At 53.8% G+C, this 14,481-nt stretch overlaps 7 protein-coding genes across 7 annotated transcripts; 2 read left to right on the top strand and 5 right to left on the bottom strand.

The window, feature by feature from the left end:
* Positions 1-165: 165 nt before the first annotated feature.
* Positions 166-3,338, bottom strand: SNOG_15249 (hypothetical protein). Its single transcript, XM_001805354.1, has 3 exons — positions 2,160-3,338; positions 1,858-2,093; positions 166-1,803 (listed from the first exon to the last, which is right to left on the bottom strand). Exons 1-3 carry the CDS (start codon positions 2,979-2,981, stop codon positions 558-560), a joined length of 2,304 nt encoding a protein of 767 aa, XP_001805406.1. The 5' UTR covers positions 2,982-3,338; the 3' UTR covers positions 166-557.
* A 1,061-nt stretch (positions 3,339-4,399) lies between these two features.
* On the bottom strand, positions 4,400-5,082 carry SNOG_15248 (hypothetical protein; the record flags this gene model as incomplete). The annotated part of the gene is made up of 3 exons (XM_001805353.1): positions 4,400-4,478; positions 4,640-4,897; positions 5,033-5,082. 3 exons carry the CDS (start codon positions 5,080-5,082, stop codon positions 4,400-4,402), a joined length of 387 nt encoding a protein of 128 aa, XP_001805405.1.
* Positions 5,083-5,839: 757 nt separating this feature from the next.
* On the bottom strand, positions 5,840-7,526 carry SNOG_15247 (hypothetical protein; the record flags this gene model as incomplete). The annotated part of the gene is made up of 2 exons (XM_001805352.1): positions 5,840-7,034; positions 7,083-7,526. 2 exons carry the CDS (start codon positions 7,524-7,526, stop codon positions 6,123-6,125), a joined length of 1,356 nt encoding a protein of 451 aa, XP_001805404.1. The 3' UTR covers positions 5,840-6,122.
* Positions 7,527-8,406: 880 nt separating this feature from the next.
* On the top strand, positions 8,407-10,212 carry SNOG_15246 (hypothetical protein; the record flags this gene model as incomplete). Its single annotated transcript, XM_001805351.1, has 2 exons — positions 8,407-8,813; positions 8,865-10,212. 2 exons carry the CDS (start codon positions 8,407-8,409, stop codon positions 10,210-10,212), a joined length of 1,755 nt encoding a protein of 584 aa, XP_001805403.1.
* Positions 10,213-10,251: 39 nt separating this feature from the next.
* On the bottom strand, positions 10,252-10,742 carry SNOG_15245 (hypothetical protein). The gene is made up of 3 exons (XM_001805350.1): positions 10,723-10,742; positions 10,602-10,660; positions 10,252-10,553 (listed from the first exon to the last, which is right to left on the bottom strand). Exons 1-3 carry the CDS (start codon positions 10,730-10,732, stop codon positions 10,407-10,409), a joined length of 216 nt encoding a protein of 71 aa, XP_001805402.1. The 5' UTR covers positions 10,733-10,742; the 3' UTR covers positions 10,252-10,406.
* A 282-nt stretch (positions 10,743-11,024) lies between these two features.
* On the top strand, positions 11,025-12,545 carry SNOG_15244 (hypothetical protein). The gene is made up of 2 exons (XM_001805349.1): positions 11,025-11,270; positions 11,334-12,545. Exons 1-2 carry the CDS (start codon positions 11,079-11,081, stop codon positions 12,420-12,422), a joined length of 1,281 nt encoding a protein of 426 aa, XP_001805401.1. The 5' UTR covers positions 11,025-11,078; the 3' UTR covers positions 12,423-12,545.
* Positions 12,546-12,779: 234 nt separating this feature from the next.
* Positions 12,780-13,824, bottom strand: SNOG_15243 (hypothetical protein; the record flags this gene model as incomplete). Its single annotated transcript, XM_001805348.1, has 2 exons — positions 12,780-13,384; positions 13,437-13,824. 2 exons carry the CDS (start codon positions 13,822-13,824, stop codon positions 12,780-12,782), a joined length of 993 nt encoding a protein of 330 aa, XP_001805400.1.
* Between the last annotated feature and the right edge of the window lie 657 nt (positions 13,825-14,481).

Below are 14,481 nucleotides of genomic sequence, written 5' to 3'. Positions count from 1 at the left end.
CCAGACGGCACGCAGGTGATGTCAATCGTTGGCTGCCACTGATCGGTCCCCGCATTCGATAGTTGGGGGTGCAGTAGTGCGGGTGGCGAAGATCAGCGGGTGAAGGAGTTTTGGAGTCATACATGATGGAATGCATCAAAGGTAGGAGTCACAGTCACGACCAAGCAGTTAGGAACGAGGCTTGTTTCCTCCACATTATCGTATTCTACTAATACACTATCTGATGACCTCAACCCAGCCTGACACTCTAAATGGGAGAGGGGGGGAGATCAAAATCAGTTGCCCGTGAAAGAAATCCGGTTAAACAAAGGTCGTTTGTTTTTTTGGGATTTTCTGTTCTTGAAGATCGAGGGCGCTGCGCCGGGCAAAGCAGGGAGGGGAAAATCATAATCGTGATAGCCCAGTACATGAACCTCCTCTTTCTACGTATCATTGTATGTGCTGCTATAACCTGAACGCCAGCAAAGAAAGGGAGCTGTTGCTCGTGTAAAAGCAAGAAATGGGTGAAATCGCTATACAAATGCCCGCTCGTGATCGTTTACAATGCAATGAAGTTACTAAGCGCCGTAGTTGTTGCCCATCAGGTCGTCCAGCGTCGTGGAGGGCTCGGCGTACAAGCTGTCGAACTGTCCTCCAAGCTGGTTGAACTCGGGAAAGAAGTTCGCGGTGTTGTTCATCGCCATACTGCTTGGCTGCATCGTGTCGAACAGTGTGAAGTCTGCAGCTGGCCGGCTGAAGGCCTGCATGTCCATGTCCATATCCATGTCGCCAAAGCCCTCGTCCATCTGCAAATGTGGGGAGAAGAGAGTGACATCTGGCTGAGCCAGAGGTGAGAGATGCGGAATGCCGTTCGACATGGTGTTGGTGAACGGAAGAGGATCAAAGTCAAAGCCAGTGCTGAGCGCCGGTGTTGGCTGCTGCTGAAAGCCGGTGGTGAAGTTTGATCCCAAGGCGCAGGTGTTGAAGACATCGTTATGGTTGATGGCGGTGTCCTCCGGTGTCACAGCATCATCGAATGAAGTTGGCTCAATGGGCGAATGTCCGGACGAGTATGTGAAGTGAGAGCCGTCAGTGGTGATGGAATCGCGTCGGAAGTCATCCTGAAAGCCATGCATGCTCACGGCCGGAGTGTTGAAACCATAAAACTCGGCAAAGTTATCCATCATGGGAACTTGAGGTGAAGGAGCATAGGGTGTAACAGGTGTCGTCATAACTGCCGACATAGGAGTTCCAAGGAAGGGAGTGAGCGGCGTGGTAGGGCTACGCTCGCTGCTGGTGGGCATCTTCTTGCGTCCGTTGCTCTTCGAGCGGACGTACTCCCAGCCATGAGCCTTCTCCATGTGCTGTTTGCAGTTCGACTCACGCTTCGATGCGTATGTGCATGGAGGATAGAGACACTTGTACTGCGCTGGTTGGGCGGAGTGCTTGTCATTCATGTGCCTATCGCGTTCCTTCTCGGTTGGCCAGCCGAGGTCAAAGTACTTGCACTTCTCTTCGGAGCACTTCCATGGGCGAGAGTGAGTTTTCTCGTGCTTGGTCAAATCGCAAGGTCGCTTGAACTCCTTCTTGCAGTCGCGGCAGGTGTGCATTACATCACCAGGCTTGTCGGACTTCCTTCGGCGTGCCATGGAGCGGGTAGCTTCATCCTCATCCATTTCGTCGTCAGAGAGAGGACGCTTTGACACCTTGTAGGAGCTGTCGATGCCCTCTGCGAGAGACATGGATTTGCCATTCTTCTCACGTACCAACTGCATGGGGCGGCCATCGTGGCTGAACCCGCCGCGGAGCGTGATCTTCTCATCGCTATTGAATGCTTGATTAGTGCGGGTAAAGAGAAAAGGCGCCGCGCGATCATACCGGGAGTAATCCATGTCGTCTAGTGACTCGCCCTTGGATTCTTTTTGTCGTGTTGCAGCCATAATTCTGGCGTATCGTTGGATCTGCTCAGCCAAATCAAGGAAGTAGTTGTTAGTGTACGGGCGGTCGGATGGTAGGCGCTGGTCTTGTTCGGACAGTTGCTCGACGGTTGCGTGCAGAAGTTGAATTGATAGTTCGCAGAATTGGAGGTAAGAAGTCGCCGAGGCCGAGAGCTCCTTTAATCCACGAAGAATGCAATAAGCTTTTGCATACAGAGAGGGGGAATTTTTGATTTCACTTACCGGTGCCAAGAATATAAGGGTCTTCTCAAGGTCGCGGAGGTTGCAAATACTCTTCTCACCTATGCGTCGTGGAACGTCCTGGATCAGGGGGTGAAAGTCCTTCAAAGACTCCTCTGCGAGGATAGGCTTGATAATATTATCGTGAATCTGCTGGCACGCGTACTCGCCAAGGGTGTGCTTCTCCTCCGAAGCGCCCAATGACGACATGGACCGGGTGATAGCAGAGTGGGTTGACGTGATGGAGGTGTTGACGGAATCACTGACACTGGAGGGTTGAGTGCGAGCAGCGTCTTTAAGTATGTCAGAAGGCGGGGCTCCCAAGACGGGTAGCTGCGATGGACGCTTACCGTATTTTGATCCACCAATGCTGGATCCGAGACCGCTATCAGAAGCGTGCTCGTGGGTGTTGCGTTGGACTGCAGATGGCTTTGAGTCAAGCTCCATTGGGGTGGTGTCCAGAGTAGCGTTGTCGAGAACAAAACTGGGGACCGGCAGCACTTCAGGGTCGGCAAGGATGTTGGCAGCGATGGCTGAGGCCGCCTTGTGTCCGGAAAGCTGCTTGTCGAGGCCCTCGAGCAAGTTGGTGATGCGACGAACGTTGGAGTGCTGGTCGAGGAGCGCTACTAGGCTCTCCGGACTGGTTGGCGACCGACGGGGCATGAAGGGTTGATTCTCCAGACCACAAATGTCGGAAGACAAGTTCTTTGGCGAAGAGAAAGTGTCACTCTTGCGAAGAGACATGCCATGCGTGTTGAGAGGGGAGGTCTGGCCATTAATAGGCCGGCGACGGGGGTGGCTGTTCTGGCCGTGGGGTGCAGACATGTTGTCGATGACTGGTCGCACCTGAGCTCGGATTGAGTGGAAGGCCTCAGGCTATGAGTCACTGCACCTGTAGACTTTACAGAACCCGAGATCCTTTGGATCAAGCGTGAATTGAAGCGGATCCAGATTCACTTTCTCATTGACCACAGAAGGGAAGCGGTTTGGCGGCCGCGGAGTGCCGTGCAATGATAGGCTGGAATGGGCAACAATGGAGAGCTGTAAGTTGAAGGGCGCGGCGGTCCTTTCACACGCCTGGCGGGGGTAGTGAGCAGTATATAGAAGGCGCAGCAGCAGTCGGAGTAAGACGGGCGGCAAGCGGCAAAAGACGCAAGAAGGGCGGAGAGACGTCGAAATGAGAGGGGTTGAAGCCTCAGGACAAGATCCAGGTGGGACAAGCGGTTTGTATGGAGAAAGGTTTGCGGGCAGAGGGGATAGAAGAGACGTCGACGTTGGCGGGAGTGAGGTTGAGAGGAATCACGTTGCAGGCCGTGCTAAGCCTCAATGAGGGCTGCTGCCTACGCCAAGAACACGCGTGCACGCCCTAGAATACGAACTATCCCAGCATTCGCACAATAGCACGCCCCGAGGTCGAGGTTTGCAACGCCAATTGTGCAATTACTCTGCTTCACGCAGGAACTTGCGTCGTTGACGCGCGGAGCGGGGGTATTGCAGCGCGCACTTCACCGCGACCGCTCTTTCTTCACCCACGAGTTTGCTATCGCTCGCAAATGGCCCCCAAACGAGCGGTCACTCTGCGACGGGAACACGCTCGCCATCCACTGCGCAGGGCGCCGCTACGCCCAAAAGAAAACCGGTCAAAGTCCCATCATACGTCCAGCGAATGGGAAGCGCCACGCTAAGAAATGCTTAACAATGTGGGTGGTGGCTTATGACTTCGCCGCGATGTGTGCTCCGTCTTTCCGTCGTGAGCGGCACAGTCAATAGCGCACTCACTTCCCGCTGCGATGAGATAAAGAGCACTGTCCTGCAGTATACACATTGCTAAACTGCGCGCTGTCGGCCCTTTGCATTGTGCAGACTACGTCACAATAGCTGTGCCGTACGCGTAGTGCAGTTGCTGAGCGGGTAGCCGAGACGTCAACTTCTCACCGGTAGCAGTGGGGGCTAGAAACTTATCAAACCAGCATCGTGCTCCATGTGATTGACAAGGCTAAAGAGGGCTGATGTTGAGGGCGGTGGTTAGAGGAAGGTTGGACTTTGATTATCAAAACCCGATCCTCCGGGTGAAGCGGATCTGGGACGACACCATGTGAGGCTTGAGTGTTTTGAGAGTTTAAGGCCTCCCACTGTCGCCACTGTGTTCGTCCGCAAGTATTGCACACTACTGATCACATTCGATGAGCACATCTGTGATATGTGGACACGTGTCCCCCATCTAATATTTCGGCTTCTCCCCTCTATTGCTCCGCCTTTTCTTTTGCCAATTTGTTGATGCCAGATGCGGACTCTCGCGAAGTAGGAGGCAAGTTGTAACAACTGTAGCTCAATTGTCTAGGATGATGAAAATACATACGAGACCGCTGATGTCCGGGATTGCCTGTTCAAAAGAATCTCAAGGCATAGCTAACCAATCCTCCGACCAGCTTGGTGCCCTCTTCTCTCCCTCATCGTCTTCAAACGCTTTTTTACATGCCTACCTCACAATTTGCTCCGACCATCCCACCCTTAACTCCGAATCTAGCCCTTTCCACTCGACCATGTCAAAATCATTGCAAAGTGACTGCACAACCCGATCCATACCAACACCGCACCTCTCATCTCTCTTAGTTCGTTCATTCATATCTGCTGTTTTGTGCTTATTATCGCATGTACACTTGTCCAAATACTCCCCTTGTGTCTGGAACCACATGTCCGGCTTGAAGCCGAATTGCTCGATCGTGGAGTCTGCAGCAAACCTGTTGCCGTGTCGACTTGTGATGGCAAACATACTATGCCGGACTCGAGGATCTGACTGTACGGAGCTATGGTGAAACACTATGCGCGAGTTGGGCGTAGGCGTGAGCCATTCGACAGTAGCGCCGATGTCTTACAGTGCGTGCTGTATGTGGTCGAAGAGAAGATGGATGCTCGCGTCGCACATGTTGAGTTTCGATATGCCGGCTTGCAGACATGGTGATAGAAGTGGAGGGAGTGTATCTGCCCCCGTTGCGAACAACAAGTTCCTCTCCTTTTCCCTTATAAAGTCAATAGTGATGATGGTAGGCTTATCGGGGTTGGCTTTTGGTGGATTCCTGAAGTTTATTTGCCCGATAATGGCGACTTCAAATTGCTGGAGACACACATTGAATATGTGTCAACAGGGTGCAACAATGGTCTTGACTTGATCATAGTCGCTGGCGCTATGAGCTTTGGCCTGTTCAGTCAATGGCAGTGAGGCCTGCGACTCGAACAGTTTAGCTGTTGTGCTGAGCTTGAACCATTGTCGCTTCCGTATGTGACTGTGTAGGCCGTCTGTCCAGATTGATATCATATGACAGCGAAGGTTGATAACAAGTTCGAGGATTGAAGGCCGCAACTTTCATTCAGGAGGAGCTTAAGAGGATGTTGAACACCGGTCTGGTTGTGTATACACTCAAAGTGAATCACGAGACATATTGCTTTGCAATGGCGATAGATACAGTATGAAACGCGGTGGAGGCAAGCGAGCACTGGAGTTTTTCTGGAGTACCACAAGATACCTAGTGTTTGTGGACTAGTTAGAGCCATCGCGACAAGGCGCGACCCTCTGGGCCGCCACAGGAAAAGGATAGACTAGGATATTGGACATTATCTTTGTGTTCTTGCAACTGCTTACAAACACACATACCCAGACATCACAGCGTGCAAAGCGAAAAATGTTTGAGAAAATAGCATTGGACACTATATACATACACCAGGCTCAACTCATACTAGAGAGCGAGTGGTGACAGGAAACTAAGACTTTTACCTATGGAGACCATGAACGCCATCCAGAAAGAGAGATCTCATCCATATAGTATCGTAACATCATCAACAGACAGCCGAAGCCCAGAGCCATTGACCGTGCCACAAGGGCATTATTCAACGACCCATAACTTACCATCGAAATGATCAAATCAGATACAGGGAATGTGAAGGCAGTAAGGCGCAGGGGCGAGAAGTTTAGTCGAAGCTCTTCTTCTGGCCCTTGAACTCGCCGAAGCCACCACGGTTGGTGCTGAAACCACCACGACCGCCACGACCTCCACGATCTCCTCCACGGCCACGACCGCCACCACGGCCGCCACGGTCGCCAAAGCCACCACGGCCGCCTCCACGACCACCGCCGAAGCTTCCACGGCCTCCACCGCGACCTCCGCCGAAGCCACCACCTCCGCCATTGTCAGCGCGGGGAGCGGCATAGTCGATGCGGATAGCACGGCCCTCAACCTCTTGTCCGTTGAGTGCCTCAAGAGCAGCGGTAGCCTCTTCAACGGTGCCGAAGTCAACGTATCCGAAGCCCTTAAGGGAGCCAGTGTCACGGTCGGTAGGGAGCGAAACACGGGTAATGTTGCCGTACTCCTGGAAGATCTCCTGGATACCTTCATTGGAGCAGTCGAAGGAGAGGTTGCCGAGGAAAAGGGTGTTGGCAGGAGCGCTGCGCTTGTCGCCGTACTTGTTGGCGCGAGCGCTCTGGTCAGGCTTCTCACGGGGAGTGCTGAAGTCAACATTGAGGCCACGGCCGTCAAGCTCGTACTCGTGCATCTCAGCCTTGGCCTTCGCAGCATCGGCGGCGCTGGCGAACTCGACGTAGCCGAAGCCCTTGGAGCGGCCGCTCTCGCGGTCGGTGATGACACGGCAGCCCGTAATCTCACCGAAGCCCTCGAACTCACGGCGGAGCCAGTCCTCATCAATGTTCCAGCTCAAGCTACCAACGAAGAGGTTCTTGATTCCCTCTGATGCAGGCGCCTCGGTCTTTGTCTTCTTGACGGCAGGCTCAGCGGCGGCCTCAGCCTTACGCTTCTTGGAGGGTGCCTCCTGTTCGCTGTCGCTGTCGGAATCGGCGGAATCAGAGTCGGAGTCAGAGTCAGAGGTCTGCCGAAGTTAGCTTTGATCGATGAGTCAAAGATTTGATGTACTGACCTCAGCCTTCGCGGCCTTGGTGGCAGGCTTCTTATCCTCAGATGCACTGCTGTCGGAGTCGGAGTCGGAGCTGTCGTCTTTGGCGGCAGCGCCGTTGGTCTTCGCTACGGGCTTGGCCTCTTCCTCGCTGTCGCTGCTGTCATCGCTGTCGGAGTCGGAAGAATCTTTGGCGGCGGACTTCTTCACAACCTTCTCGTCCTCGCTGCTGGCAGAGCTCTCATCGTCATCCTCGCTGGCGCTGGACTCAGAGTCGGACTCAGGCTCGGGTGTTGGTGTCTTGGCCTTCTTCGACTTCTTCTTCTCCTTGACGGCAGACTTGGCAATGTCCTTGCTCTTGGCCTTGGTGGCTTGAGCAGGCTTGGTCACGCGGCCGGCCTTGACGCCAGAGACCTCGGGCTTCTTCTCCTTCTTGGAGGACTTGTCGGTAACCTTGGTCTTGCCCATGGTGATGGTGGTTGACTAGATCTACATAGAATCAGTATGGTGCAAATGGCGACAATGAGTCGATGTTGCGGGGAAAGAAGAAAGAAAAGGCGGGACGAGGCCCTCTGTTCGTGCGGCGACTCCCGAAGGAGATGGAATGCGCCGGAAGCCTGCTTCAACTGGATGTCTCAAATTGCGAAAAGCCCACTGGTATCTCTCGAGACCGCCGAAGCGGATGTCCCCTCAAGCCCACGGAAAGCCCACAAGAGCCCACAGAAGAATTGGCCTCAAGGCGTGTGTTCCCACAAGTGCCGAGAAGACAAGACGATAACCCTCATAGTAGCAAAAAGCCCTCAGATTGATCTTGTTGTGCTCTGACGAGCGACGAACGTGCCCCGCTGAATGTGTGTGTTAAGGAAACTCAACGCGATGCCCACTGACTTGAATGTGTTCTGGTAGATGCAGAGATGAAATCTGTGTATAGCCCTCAGTTGTAACTAGAAGCCCTCGGAAAGCCCTCAAGTAGATCTCGAACTGAATATGTGCGAGGTAAAAGGCGACAAAGGTGGTGATGATGGTGGTGGAAGAGAAAAGTGATGGGTGGCTGTCGCAACCTTTTATCTGCGGCGCACTTTTCACGCCAAGATTTCGACTTTTTAGTGGACCCGTGGCCAGTGCTCCAGCGCTAATGCACCGCTTTGCCCTAGCTCAAGAGGAGAGGGTCCTCGAGTGCGCCAGCGGGAGTGCGCAGTGGAGCCATCCGGACGTTGACGACTCTGCAGCTGTGCAGCGGACTGTATACCATATGTTCAAGGCCGCCTGGTGTTACATTTGGTGACTCTGGAAGAAGACTTCATCGGCTACGAGTACATAGAGAGAAAACGCCATCCGTCGCGCCCACATGGCCATGGCCTCGCCAGCACACAAACCACGCCGGAGGAGAAAGATTGAAGAAGGCTCCCTCGCGCACGTGAATCACGGGACACTCGATCTCGATGAATCTACCAACGTACGAAAACCGGCCTTTCCGCTCGTTGCATTCCTCTGGCCCGCGAAGGGTACTGTGTCGCAATGGGTCACGATTCCTCTGGTGCTGATGGTCGTGGGGTTGTTCCGATGGACCACCAGCTTATGGGGCTACTCTGGCTTCCAGTCGCCGCCAATGCACGGGGACTTTGAAGCGCAGCGTCACTGGATGGAGATTACGAAGCATTTGCCCGTGTCTCAATGGTACTTCTATGACCTGCAATGGTGGGGACTGGACTACCCTCCACTTACGGCATACCATAGCTGGATCCTAGGCATCATGTAAGTGGAATACCTACATCAGCTTGGAACGATGGTGGCTGACTCCTGCAGTGGCTCTGCAATCAACCCCGAATGGTTCGAGCTCTACGAGTCGCGAGCTCTCGACGATCCCTCCCTCAAGGTCTTCATGCGTGCGACTGTCTTCGTTTCCGAATATCTCGCCTACATACCCGCGGTCGTCATCTTCCTTCGCCGTTACTCCCGCCTCGAGGGCGTCAACATCTGGGAGGCCTCAATTGCCCTGGTAGCAATCCTTATGCAGCCTGCGACCATTCTGATCGACCATGGACATTTCCAATACAATACGGTCATGCTTGGGTTTGCAGTCGCAACCATGTCGAGCATGATAGCTGGCAGGCCTCTGTGGGGCTGCGTCTTCTTCGTCGGTGCGCTGGGCTTCAAGCAGATGGCGCTATTCTACGCGCCAGCCGTCTTTGCTTACCTGCTCGGCATATGTCTGTTTCCAAGGATCAATATCGTGCGGTTCCTTGCCATTGCTTTGACCACAGTGGCCGCGTTCGCTGTCTTGTATCTGCCATTCATGCTGGGCGTTGCGTATGATGTCTACGAGGGCATCGCGTACGACAAGCTTCCTCTACCGCCTCTCATGGAGTCTTTGCCAATGGACTGGGACGCGCAGGCCTGGTACTACCCATTCGCTTTGCAGCTGGCGCAGTCTGTCCATCGTATCTTCCCATTCTCGCGCGGTCTTTTTGAAGACAAAGTCGCCAACATCTGGTGCACCGTCCACACTTTCCACAAGCTCCATCGATACCCTATCGAACTCCTCCAGCGCTTGGCTCTGGGTGCAACCTCAGCAGCTATACTGCCGCCATGTCTGATCATATTCTTCAAGCCCAAGAGGTCACTACTGCCTCTTGCTTTTGCGGCTGTTTCCTGGGGCTTCTTCCTTTGCTCGTATCAGGTTCACGAGAAAAACGTATTGCTTCCATTGCTGCCCATGACGCTTCTTTTAAGTGGCAAAGAGGGATTGTTACCATCTACTCGCGCTTGGGTCGGACTAGCCAACATGCTCGGTGTCTGGACTATGTACCCGCTGCTCAAGAGAGACGAACTTCGCGTTCCATACTTTGTCATCTCCCTCCTCTGGGCCTACCTAGTTGGCTTGCCCCCAGTGTCCTTCTCGGCATATCACGAAGGAAGCCGGAGTGGACTCAATCTGATCAGCAAGATACTCCACCTCAACATCTACATGGCCATGGTCGGCTGGCACGTTGCGGAGGCCTTCTTTCCGCCTCCTGCCGACAAGCCGGATCTCTGGATCGTCGCAAATGCTATTGTCGGGACCGGCGGATTCGGCCTGTGCTACCTTTGGTGCTTGTGGCGATTGATTGCTAAGAGCGAACTTTTTGGCGCTGCCAAGAGCAAGACGTTGTAGAGGTGTGATGGCATCACGTTGCATTATTTCGACATTCTTACAAGATACCCATCTAGATTTGGAGAGAGAAGCATGACCGTTCCTATACTGTACATTCAATGTCGCATGTAGCCCCCAAGTATTGCGCCATGCCATGCTCGATGTTGTACAATTATCGTTCCTCGTATCGTATCATACATCTGTCAAAATGGAGCTTATATTTTGAAGCCGTATCCGGCCATGCACTGCTTGTACTGTCCTACGAGGTCGGCGCATTCCTTCTGGGCGTCGTTGGAGGTGGAGAACAACATGCACTCGTCGCGCTTTGCCTTTTGCTCGGTGCATACGCAACACGGCTTGACCTACCTATGCGTCAGTGCACGATCTTTGCGTGGCCTCAATTGGCGTACCTTTTGAGGTGCGGTGCTGTCTTTCAAGTCGGAGCCCATGTTGGCCGCGGTTGGTGGTGCTAGATTGCCCGGTTAGCAATATGCACATCTTCTAAGCACATGGATGAAAAAGTGTACATACCTGACGACATTGTGTGGTGGTGGTGGTGTGGTGGTGAAGTGAAGTTTGTTGCTTAGCAATCCACAATTCCATGCGCGAACTTTCCTCGAGGCGGCTCTCGCATGTCATCAGTCGACTTGGCTTGGCATTCCCGCGGCGCCACTCGGTCGAGTCCCTGCGCTTTCCCACGCAGTCGCAGCCTCGCAGCCTCGCTGCAGGGATGTTCTAGGCCCACGCTTCCTTTCGTGTTCGTGTGCAAATAAACCCCACCACGCCAAAACAGTCCGGCCGCACCACAACTGCCCCCAACTTTCTGCCAATACAATACCTCACTTTTGGAACCTTTGTACAGCCTGCTGTACGAGTCTCTGTGCACAATGTCGGGATCTAAAATCTTTTCGATCGAGGGCAAGGGCCTCAAACTCACCACGGCCGAGGACATTGAGCCACACATTCAGGACCTGAAGGCACATGACCAGGTTGAGGAGGTCAGGTTCTTGGGCAACACTCTCGGTGTGGAAGCTAGCGAGGCACTGGCAAAGGTACTCGAGACCAAGAAGAGCCTCAAGGTATGTCAAATCGCCATGAGTAGTCCCTCTATCCAGGACGAGCGTGATTGACGTGCGGGACAGGTCGCGAACCTCGCCGACATCTTCACATCGCGTCTCCTGTCCGAGATCCCACCTGCGCTCTCCCACCTCGTCACTGCTCTCCTCTCCCTCCCCGAACTCCACACCGTCGACCTTTCGGACAATGCTTTCGGTCTCAACACTGTAGCCCCACTTGTCGACTTCCTCTCCCAGCACACGCCACTGCGCTACCTGTACCTGAACAACAATGGTCTCGGCCCCGCTGCCGGTGTCCTCGTGGCCGACGCGCTCACTGCGCTTGCCGCAAAGAAGGAGGCTGCGCGTAAGGAAGGCAAGCAGGTGCCTGACCTCGAGCTCGTCATCTGCGGGCGCAACCGCCTCGAGACTGGCAGTATGCAGGCATGGGCCAAGGCCTACGCAGCGAACAGCGGAGTCAAGACCATCAAGATGACACAGAACGGTATCCGGCAAGAAGGTATCACACATCTCCTCGCCCATGGTCTTTCGCATCTCTCCAAGCTCGAAACCCTCGATCTTCAGGACAACACCTTCACAGCCATGGGTGCAAACGCCCTTGGCAGCGTCGTTGGGAAGTGGACAGAGATGCGTGAGCTCGGCGTTGGTGATTGCTTGCTGGGCGGTCGTGGTGGTGTTGCTCTCGCGTCAGCCCTTGCCAAGGGCCAGAACAAGAAGCTCGAGGTCTTGCGCCTGCAGTTCAACGACATCAACGCCAAGGGTCTTGCTGGTCTTACTTCTGCTGCGTCTAGCTCGCTCCCCGCCCTCCGCCGTGTTGAGTTGAACGGTAACAAATTCGGCGAGGACGATTCGAGCATCGACAAGCTCCGCGAAGTGCTCGACGCACGGAAGGAGGAGAGCGGCGAACACGAGGACGATGAGGAATACTGGGGTCTCGATGAGCTCGATGAGCTCGACGATGATGAGGAAGACGAGGAGAGCGACGCAGAGGCGAAGCATGGTGAGGACAGCGACGAGGAGGGTGTCGAGGTTGAAGAGAAGACCGCACGACAAATCGTCGACAACAAGCTTGCCGAAGAGAGCAACGTGGCGCAGCAAAAGGATAAGAAGGTTGACGACCTGGCAAATGCTTTAGCAAAAGCCGAGATCAAGTAGAGAAGCTTTGAAGTGAACAGTTGAATTAATACGTAATGGCTTCGGCTTGCATTGAACAGAGTGGTAAAACATTGTAGATGTGTATCAACCACACTTTCAGTAATGATGACGTATACGACCATGCCACATGGCCCAAAGAAAGTGAACGATGCTGCTTGTGTGACTTTGAACTTGCCTGTACTGTCATTTCGCATTTCAATTCCTCATACATTCAGCTATATATCTAGTTATACATTTAGTTATACATTTGACTACACATGCTCATGGTATCGATGCTTCATCCCTGATGTCCTTCCTCAGTTTGACGTTCGGACTGTAACCGTGCAGCCATCACGTCACCTAGATGACTGCCCCAGCTCAAACCTTGGCCTGGGAGCCAACGGACATGTCTGCAAGCTTCTGGCTAATCTCATGCTCGTGCTTGGTCAGATTCTTACGTGCCTCGGGTGTGAGATTGGTTTGGTCGCTGAGCGAGTCCTGGCGCTTCTTCGCGGCAACAGACTGAGCAGAAGAAGCCAAACCACCCTTTTCCGTATGTCCATGAGCCCGTGTCTCGCATGAGTGGAGGAGTTTGACGTCGTCCTCAGAGGCGGTACCTTGCTCAATCCCGGGCTTGATAGCATCCTCGGCATTCTTTGGGTTGGATTCCTTGTCAAGACGAGATTGATCCTGGGGTATGAAGGTCTTGCTGTTGGCACGTGAACGGATGCCAGAGGAGCCAGAACCGCTGCTGAGAGAGAGCTGGCGTTCACGCTTAGCAGCGACCGACTGCGCGATGGAGGTGATGCCGCCCTTTTCGGTGTGGCCATGGGCACGGGCCTCGAGAGAGTGAAGGTGGTTGGCTTCCTCAATGGTGACGGTGCCTTCGGCAACCTTGGGCTCGATCTTAGCGATTTCCTCTCGGAGCTGGGCCTGTAATTCGGGGTGAGGCGCATTTGTGTGGCCGACAGCTTTCTGCATCTCTAATTGCACGTCAGTACACTTATTCCATTCGGCGAAGTGCCATGGACTTACTGCTGACGACGTTCTGGGCGTTCTTGAGGACCTCCGTTGTGACATCGTTAGGGTTCTGATCGACCGCAGCCTTCAAGTCGGTGATGATCGTGGGAAGAGAAGTGCGAGGAGCCTGGCCCAGTGTGGGATCAACCTGGTGGATGATCGCGCTGCTAGAAGCTATAGCCTCAACAGCAGAGATGATCTTCGCCGTCTGCAAGTCGCTGACAACGGTGTTCTCGGATAAACGGCGAGCATCTTCCGTGGTGATGCTGGTGGGGTTGTTCTGGAGCTTGTGGATGACATCTTTAACGATGCCGACCAAGGGGTCGTCAGCCGGAGCATCTTGCGACTTCTTGAGCAAATCTAATGTCCGCATAGAACCCGGCTTCTCAGTGGCGCCAGACATCATGGATGATAGTTTGGGGGAGGAGGACATTGTTGAGATCGGGTTGTAGTTTAGGGCTGCTGGCCTGGTGGAGAGTCTGGCCGTTGTTACTTTGCATGTGTGAGTTGACAGATGAAAGACAGAGCGGCAGTTCGTATTGTTTGGCAATGACGTGATGGTGTGTTGTTGAGGCCGTGGAGTCGCAGGTAATGGGCAGGTGCAAACGCGACCGTGCCTACAATAGCAAGCAACGGCGTTCTCTGGCTGCAGGAACCAGGTTTGTACCGAGCTTCCTTAATGCCCGGCGCCATGAAAGTGGTCTGCTCCCTACGCGTAATTCGAACACATTACTGGTAGGCAAGAGAGATCGCGTGTCAATGACAAGGGCCCGAAGAACTACAAGACAACAGGAAAATGCTCCAATTTCTCCGCTGTCTCTTACTTGTTGTACCAGATCTGATCTGATGGATCACAAGCCAGGCTTGGAGTGCAGGGAGGGTTCACCTTTTGGGGATGCGATTGCTTGAGCACTAGAGGACAAGCCACGCTATTATTCTACTATCCTGACCTATTGATGGATTCGTACTCTATTCCAGGAGACAAGTGTTCACACTCGTGGGCGTAAGTGGAAATTGATGTAGCTAATACAGTGAGCCAGCTGCACCCGGGCAGAGAGAT

Source organism: Parastagonospora nodorum (assembly GCF_000146915.1).
Source record: "Parastagonospora nodorum SN15 chromosome Unknown scaffold_36, whole genome shotgun sequence".
Lineage (NCBI taxonomy): Eukaryota > Fungi > Ascomycota > Dothideomycetes > Pleosporales > Phaeosphaeriaceae > Parastagonospora > Parastagonospora nodorum.
This window is presented reverse-complemented; position numbering and strand designations above follow the sequence as displayed.

Excerpts from the sequence above, each read along its gene's own strand:
- SNOG_15245 (XM_001805350.1), bottom strand. Across the intron at positions 10,554-10,601 it reads ACAGCACCGCACCTCAAAAG|GTCAAGCCGTGTTGCGTATG; the intron begins GTACGCCAATTG and ends ACGCATAGGTAG.
- SNOG_15244 (XM_001805349.1), top strand. The coding sequence starts at position 11,079 with ATGTCGGGATCTAAAATCTTTTCGATCGAGGGCAAGGGCCTCAAACTC. Across the intron at positions 11,271-11,333 it reads AGACCAAGAAGAGCCTCAAG|GTCGCGAACCTCGCCGACAT; the intron begins GTATGTCAAATC and ends CGTGCGGGACAG.
- SNOG_15249 (XM_001805354.1), bottom strand. The coding sequence starts at position 2,981 with ATGTCTGCACCCCACGGCCAGAACAGCCACCCCCGTCGCCGGCCTATT. Across the intron at positions 2,094-2,159 it reads CCCTTATATTCTTGGCACCG|GAGCTCTCGGCCTCGGCGAC; the intron begins GTAAGTGAAATC and ends CGTGGATTAAAG. Across the intron at positions 1,804-1,857 it reads GACGACATGGATTACTCCCG|CGATGAGAAGATCACGCTCC; the intron begins GTATGATCGCGC and ends AGCATTCAATAG.